Below are 8,296 nucleotides of genomic sequence, written 5' to 3' on the forward strand. Positions count from 1 at the left end.
TGCCAAGATGATCTAAAATGGTACGTATTTCATTCGATTCATGGGTAATTTCCGCAGGAGAGTTCTCACAATCATCGAAACACAAGATGTGTCCGTTTCCGATGGTTGTATACCGCCCTCTATCGGTGAGATCTTTTCGGTAAGAAGATTTACCAAACTTACCTCTAATTTTCATGATCTTTTGCCTTGAGCGAACGGCAACAACATTGACTTGATTGGTTACAGTGATAGTTCAGTGTGGGGATTTTATCTGAGGGTAGCTGCTGCATCGAAAGCGGCTGCAGAAAGGTCCATAACCATAAGCAAAAAATTGATTAATTTGCCTGGTAGACACCGGGACTAGCTTGAGTATCGAACAGGCACTTTTTTTTCAGTCACGACCGATTTATGTTTAACTGCATGAGATGAATTAGCCACTAATGAGATCCTCATTTTATTTTTACTATCATTTTTGTGTATTTGAAAAAAGTACCAGACCTATTTTCTTTCTGCCATATTAAAATCAATTAGAATGTTGCAAATATTCAAAGCCTCATTACGCAGCGATATCATTACGCATCTCATAAATATTTATAATGCATGAGTATAATAGGGCAACATAATTGGTACACTTTAGTTTGTCACTCGATAACGGAGGAGCCACAGTAACACGGCAGAATGGATCGTCCTAACACTGTAGCAGATGCAACCAGGTCTTTTGCTTCGGCTGTGTCCCGTCCTTCAATTTCTGGTAATGCTGCTACTCAGGTATCGACTCAAGACAATCCTGGTGCTGCGAGGACTCCGGCTCAAAACCCTTCTACCAGCGCACAAGTTCCTACACCTGTAGTAGTTACTGAAACAACCTCTAAAGAGTCTGAATCTCAGGTGAGACTCAATATCATGTGTTTCTTTCATTCTATTCAAGTTTTACATTGCCTGATTGTCGAGTACCCCTTTTTATCGTGCATATGCGGTCGGTCAAGTTTCAATGTTTCTGGGTTGCGTTGAGACACGGTTATTTGTTATCTTCGTTGAGAACACGAGTTTTCAGTTTTTGAACTGTTTGGTTTTTAATTCGATCGTAGTCGTTCTGTGTACGTTGTTTATTTTTTTTTTTTCTCTTTGTTCCATTGGTGTGTGCGATAAGTTTGAATTTTTTCGATTTTGAAATTCTCCTTAGCTCCTGTTTTATTTTTTTTCTTGTTAGTAATTATTTTGTAGCATACCTTTGTTTTCTGTCTTGTTGTATTCTTTTTTTTTTCCTTTTTCCTTTTCATTCAGTTTTTCTCTTTTGTTTTTTGTATACATGTGGTTGTTATATAGCAGCTTGTTACATGTGCTTTTAGGTGTTGTAAATTAGCGTTTTATACCTTTTGTTAGTAGTTTTTTCCCTTTCCTTAGTTATGTCTTTGTTCACCTGTGCGAAGTTACGGTTTTTGCTCAGCATTACAGGGACACCATCTTTATTTCCCTCCATTTTTACTTTTTTTTTTTACTTTAATTTTGCTTACGTTGAGGGACGCAACTAGCGGTCTTGCTTTGTAAAATTTGCATACGTTGAGGTATGCAACAGGTGATCTTGCTCTGTGAAAATTTGCATACGCCGAGGTATGCAACAAGTGGTCTTGTTTTGTGAAAATTTGCATACGCTGAGGTATGCAACAAGTGGTCTTGCTTTGTGAAAATTTGCATGCGCTGAGGTATGCAACATGTGGTCTTGCTGTGTAAAATTTGCATACGCTGAGGTATGCAACAAGTGGTCTTGCTTGTGAAAATTTGCATGCGCTGAGGTATGCAACAAGTGGTCTTGCTTCGTGAAAATTTGCATACGTTGAGGTATGCAACAAGTGGTCTTGCTTTGTAAATTTTGCATACGTCGAGGTATGCAACAAGTAGTCTCGCTTTGTAAAATTTTGCATACGTTGAGGTATGCAACAAGTGGTCTTGCTTTGTAAAATTTGCATACGCTGAGGTATGCAACAAGTGGTCTTGTTTTGTGAAAATGGTGCTAAGAAGGGTAATTGCATAACTTTAAATGAAAGGAAGTGTTATGCTTGCTCACGTGTTGAAATAATTTAAGCACTATTTTTCAGATGCCAGTGGCGTGTGCTTTGAAACAATTGGAAGAAAAAGTGGAAAGCTACAGAAAGCGGCAGACTCTGCGAATGTCGATGAAGCTCTGCAAAAAGTTATGGATGTGGCACATTCTGGCGCATCGAGATACGCTATCATAAATGCCCTGAGAGTGTTGGTAGATAGGGCTACCTTGGTGAATCACTCGAAACTTCAACGTTTCAGAGCTGTGCTAGCACAATTTGAGAGTAATGATTTTGGGAGTGACGCGGGAAAGTTAGTCCTCCTTCTACTTGGCAACAAAGAGGAAGAAGAAATCGCGTCAAAAGTGGGCAAATTTCTAAAGAACACGCGCAGTTATCCTCGTCCTTATCAATTTCAACGCCCTCAAGGCAGAGGAAGAGACATTAAGTGTTACGTTTGTGGAAACAAAGGTCATATAGCCAGAAATTGTCCAGATAAGAAGTAGTCTGAATTATGATGGAATGACTGACTTGTACAGAATTGTGAATTGGCCAGTTCAGATGTATTTTGATTCTCACTTAGAGTGTCATGTTATGAGTGTGTAAAGATAATTTGCCTGTGTAAAAAAAAAAAAAAAAAAAAAAAAAAAAAAAAAAAAAAAAAAAAAAAAAAAGCTTTGTCTCATAACGTTTGATGTTTGCATAATAAAACAAGGGTTTAACATGATGAATGTGTTTGTTTTGTCTTGGGTATTCTTGCCTATAATGTGCTCACCGTTAAAGCAGTCCATTTTTCATAGTTCAATAAACTCCCGGATAGGGGGGCCACTCTCTGTGCCCTCTGCATTTTGCAGGCCGGCCTTTCGCATGGTCCTGTCCGGGGGTGTCCCCTTATGTTATCTAGAATGCACTGTTGGTTTATATTATAGCCCTAGTTTTCTGTTTGTTCCTCATTAGATTGTTCAAGTTTGGGAGTTAAAGAATCCTGTCAATATCAAGCTACTTCCAAAAACTTCGTATGATTGGACAACGCTTGGGGGCACCCCCGGACAGGCTCCTGATGGTAACATGTTCGAAGTGTTATCTTTGGTCTCCAATGGTTTGAGAAAAGTATCTCTTAGTGAAATGTCATTCAGAAACCCAGATCAGTTTATTGCTGGCGAGCTGCACAAATACCCAGATGCATGGAATGAGCTTACGATGGATCTGGTAAATAAACATGAAATCATGTCTTGGATTTCGAATGGTGTGAAAGTGTCTCCATATCTACGCCATTTCTCAGGAGGTTTTAAAGGACAACAGTTTTTCCATGATCTGCCTCCTCCTAGACAGTTTAACAATCCCCTAGCAACAAGGATTTTGCTCCATTTATAGCAAAGACGATAGCTGACCGATTAAAAAACAGGTGCTGTTTCGGTTTGGGGTATTGTCGGTCGTGATCCTCCTCCTCATGTTGTGATGCCAATTGTTGTTGAGCCCAAGAAGCCAAGGATGTGTATAGACATGAGGTACTTAAATCTATGGATTCAAGATATTCCGTTCAAGCTCGACAAGTTGGTTGATGTTAGTCGTTACCTGCACAAAGATGACTATCAAGTCAAGTGTGATGATAAAAGTGGTTATGACCACATTCTTGTATATGAACCGGATAGAACATACTTTGGTTTTCAATGGGGGGGGAGTTTGGTTTGTGTGTAATACTTTGCCGTTTGGGTGGAAGCTTTCAGCTTATGTTTATCATACTGTTGGTTACGCCGTCACTAGTTATGCTAGAAAGCTTGGGGTTCCATGTATCCAATATATTGACGATCGCCATGCGGGACCTTTACTGGTATGTCACGCCCGGTTAGAAAGGAAATTGTCTCCTTTTGAACGCGCAGAAGCTTCGGCTTTTATATTAGCCTCTATTTGTGTACTGGCGGGTTATTTCTTAGCGTTACAGAAAAGTATCCTAACACCCTTAAGTCTTTAGTTATGTTAGGTATGCAGGTTGACTCGTCTTTAGAGGCGTTTATTGTTCCACAGATTAAGATTGATAGATTTTTGGAATTAACGAATGATATTCTTAGTAAACGGGCAGTCCCTCTCCCTCTGATTCAAAAAGTTATGGGGAAGTGTATGTCTTTCGCGCTTGCAATTCCATCTGCAAGATTATACATTCGTCAAATGGCTCTATCGGTGTCAAAAGCTCAGGGAAAAGCAACATTTCTTGTTCCAATAAGGCAAGAGTTAGCAGAAGAGCTAAGGGAATGGCAAAACATAATTGTTAATGCAGGTCCGTTCAAATGGCTTAAAGAAAGACACTATGCTCTTAAATTGTTTACAGATGCTAGCGCTTATAAATGGGGGGCTGTTTTACATCCCGATTCCACCGTTAACGAGAGTATGTCAGTTGAAATAAGCGATTTCTGGGAGGATTCATTCCGGAATGAGTCTATAAACGTAAAAGAAGCAGAAGCTCTACACCGCACTTTGTTAGCTCTTGGAGATAAAATAGATAATCTACGATTAGATGTGGCTGTAGATTCACTTGTATTAGTACAAGCGTGGAATAATGGTTTTCCTGGTTCAAAGTCATTAAAACTCAATCAGATCCTCAAGAACATATTTCACGTAGCTGTAGAACGAAATGTATGGTTGAATTTATCCCATGTTAGATCAGCAGCCAATCTTGCTGACTATGTATCGAGAAATGTAAACGAAAATGACACCACTCTTACTAGTACGGCTTGGCAGAGAATAAATGATCAGTTTGGTCCATATGATGTAGATGCGATGGCCATATGTTCCAACGCAAAATTGTCTCGTTTCGTAGCTCCTTATCCCCAACCTAATTGTGAAGGGGTCAATTTCTTTGCACATACGTTTCAAGAAGCCGATAGGTTGTTCATATTTCCCCCTGTATGCTTGCAATTGCCAGTGGTGAGACATGTAATTTCGGAAGGTTTATCAGCCACTGTTCTATTAGAAGTCCACAATTTTACGCCTTTATGGTGGCCATTAGTTAAGAAACATGGATCAGTCTGTGTGCAAGTTGCGTCTAAAGGAGAGGATAATTTCATTCTTGTCCATCAAAAAATGGCTATGTTCACGCGAAAACTAAAGAAAAGTTATTTGCAGCAACTTTTGGCAGTTAGGCAATTACTGTTAAAAGCTCCATCTATTGAATAATACAGCTGTTTCAAGATTAAAGTTGTGTACTTCTACATTTTATATTTCATTAGGAATGTTGGTTATGTGGTACTCAGTTACTCTGCAATTCTCTTGGTCAAGAGGACAAAAAACAGTGCCATATTTGCTCAGCCAAAGTAGTCAGCTCAGTTCCTTATCCGTCCGACAGAGGGCGCACTCAGGTTGATCTTGATATCATCGATGCTCGAATGAATGAACTACTGGGTTCAAAATCAGCTTATGAAATCCAGAAAGACAAATTGGTACAAAATCTGGAATCTTTCTTAAGTGGACTCCCTCAGCCTAAAGACCTTACTCAAGCGATGCCAGTAGATATTGTCAGATTTCTTATCCATAAAGACAAACATGCTCGAACTCAGGTTCATATAAATACATGTCCGTTCCTGGGTAGTGTTACCAGAAAGTTTGATCAGTGTGAATGTCCTAAACGTCTACGTTTAGGCACCTTAAAAAATATAGCTGCTAAATTAAAGTCCTTTTATGGGGTGATGCTAAATCTGGGTTTATGTAAGACAAACCCAATCGCTTCTACCTTGGTTGACAGATATATTAAGAAATCCGGTGAAGAGCAGGCCAAAGCACATATAACTCCTAAACAGGCCAAGCCGATTTTTACTAATAAGATAAGGATCCTTCTAGATTACATTTTAAGTAAACTAGTGTCTAGCACTTCACGTGTTGAAGCATACGTCTATGCTAGAGATATTACCATATTTAAGGTATTAATGATGTCCGGAGATAGGGCAGGAGATCTTGGCCAGATCAAAACTCAGGAAATCGTAAGGTTGCCAGATAATTCTGGTTTCATATTTAATCATACTTTTGGTAAAACTTTAAGAGGTGAACAGAGTAATTTATTCGCAATAAAGCGTTGTAATGACAAGACGTTATGCGCCGTGAGTACGATAGAGGAATACATTAAGTTAGCGAGAAGTTTTGATATAGATTTACGGTTTGGTTATCTTTTTCGTCCAACAACCCCATGTGGTCAAGTTGTGCACAAACCCATATCCTCTCAAGCTATTTACCAACGTCTGAAAACATATTTGCAAGTGTTAAATATTGACCAAGGTGAAACTCCTCACAGCTTTAGGAGTGCATGTGCAATAATTTTAGCATTGGCAGGTTCACAGATCTCAGATCTCATGGACCATGTTGGTTGGAGATCAGAAAAGACTGCAAACCACTATATGCAGCTCCATAAGGTTGGAAAAGCAGAGGCTCCTGCTTCTAGGTTAATAGATGCTATTGATACTCGTGATGATATTACTCTTAAATATGAAAATTTGGAGAATATTGTAACTTCTTGTAGACCAGCCTTTTATCAGTAGCTGGTTTTCTGTGAAAACTGTTACATTTGGATTTGTAATTTGACTGTACAATGTACGTGTAGTATAGGGTGAATATTTGCCACTTGTTTGTTCATCTGATATTTTGTGTCTGGAGACTGCTATGAATTTCTATTAGTTTCATTAAATATCAATGTGATTATTTTAGAGATGAACCTGTTTCATTTTTCAGTTTGAATGTGTATGGTTATCACTTTTATTCTTTGGATGTAATGATGTTCTCATATGTTAATTGCTGGGAATGTTTCTATTGTTATGAGGAATGGGGGATTATTTTGAATAAAGGTTTTTGATTTATTTAGGTATGGGTTGTGTGTTTTATGGTTTAGGTAGAATTTTTACGCTTTAGGCAGTATGTGGACGGTAAAAAGATACCCTTACCCATTCCTTATAACAATAGGCTATATCATTGAGCTAAGTAATAAGGCTTTAAATATTATATTATTCAAAGCCTCATTACGCAGCGATATCATTACGCATCTCATAAATATTTATAATGCATGAGTATAAATAGGGCAACATAATTGGTACACTTAGTTTGTCACTCGATAACGGAGGAGACTCAGAGACAACGGTAGAAGCGCGTACATTTGGGGGTAGGCGTGGGGTTGTGGAGGTACTTTATTTAGCCTGACCCTCCCTCCCTCCCTAAAGCTTGTTAACGCTATTTGGCGCATGGTTTAGCCTATTAAAAAGATACCCTTACCCATTCCTTATAACAATAGGCTATATCATTGAGCTAAGTAATAAGGCTTTAAATATTATATCATTTCATGTCAATATAACCTTGAAATGTGCAATGTATATAAAACTTGTAAATTTGACACGAGTAAAGCGATGGAATGATGTATGGCTATAAAATATTGTATGAATACCTTTAAATGGAAGAATGATATCTCCAAAGAGATTTGTTGTCATCCTTTGAATATCAAAGCGATCTATTACACATTGAAGGTAAAGAATATTGATGAGATAAGATTTATCAGTAGTATATCTTTTACATTTTTTTCCGGGGAAAATAGGGGATCTGCAACATCTGTTTTTAAGTACGGCTTGAATATTTTTCTTCCCTGAACAAATAAGAAACCGTCATGTAAGAGCAGCGTGCATGTGGGTTTGTCATATACATAAATGCATAAATGTGCGTACATAGAGGATTACATGAAAATTAATCTTCCGCGAAAGTTGTGTGAGAGAGAGAGAGAGAGAGAGAGAGAGAGAGAGAGAGAGAGAGAGAGAGAGAGAGAGAGAGAGAGAGAGAGAGAATAGTATATATATACATTACATAAAGGAGAATAGTATAATATATTATATGTGTTTGTATATTATGTTTGTGTGTCTGTCACCTTTCGCGGAAGATCAAGAAGAAGTTTTAAATTCAAATTCTTGAGAAGTTTATGACACTATTAAATTGTGATTGATACACAGGATATAAAGATAAACACTATACTGTTCAAAACACCCAATTGGTCATTGATTTCTCGTCCATGTATATCTATGTGATAATCGCGACATGTTGACTTCAATCACGTAGAGTACGGTACCTGTCATGCACCGCAATATTTGACGGAAATTGAGAAAACATGTTCCTAGCATTTGTTCAATGATGCTCCACAGCGGATTGACCAAGCCCATAAACGCATCTGGCATGCCGTACAGAAGGTGAGATAAACAGGTTAGCCTTGCGGAGGCATAATTATGTCTCATTTTATCCCAGTTTTAGAAACAGAATCAGCG

At 38.3% G+C, this 8,296-nt stretch overlaps 1 protein-coding gene across 2 annotated transcripts; it reads left to right on the forward strand.

Moving 5' to 3' along the window:
- Nucleotides 1–631: 631 nt before the first annotated feature.
- Nucleotides 632–6,706, forward strand: LOC139143600 (uncharacterized). 2 transcript variants are annotated; one of them, XM_070714066.1, is made up of 3 exons: nt 632–867; nt 2,976–3,227; nt 5,243–6,706. In XM_070714066.1, the coding sequence occupies exons 1-3, from the start codon at nt 658–660 to the stop codon at nt 6,539–6,541; spliced, it is 1,761 nt and encodes a 586-aa protein (XP_070570167.1). In that variant the 5' UTR covers nt 632–657; the 3' UTR covers nt 6,542–6,706. The 2 variants fall into 2 exon arrangements, 1 of the variants encoding a protein (XP_070570167.1); XR_011554637.1 differs by lacking the exons at nt 2,976–3,227; nt 5,243–6,706 and adding an exon at nt 2,076–2,602.
- The last annotated feature ends 1,590 nt before the right edge of the window (nt 6,707–8,296 follow it).

This window comes from Ptychodera flava, chromosome 11 (genome assembly GCF_041260155.1).
Source record: "Ptychodera flava strain L36383 chromosome 11, AS_Pfla_20210202, whole genome shotgun sequence".
NCBI classification, from domain to species: Eukaryota; Metazoa; Hemichordata; class Enteropneusta; family Ptychoderidae; genus Ptychodera; species Ptychodera flava.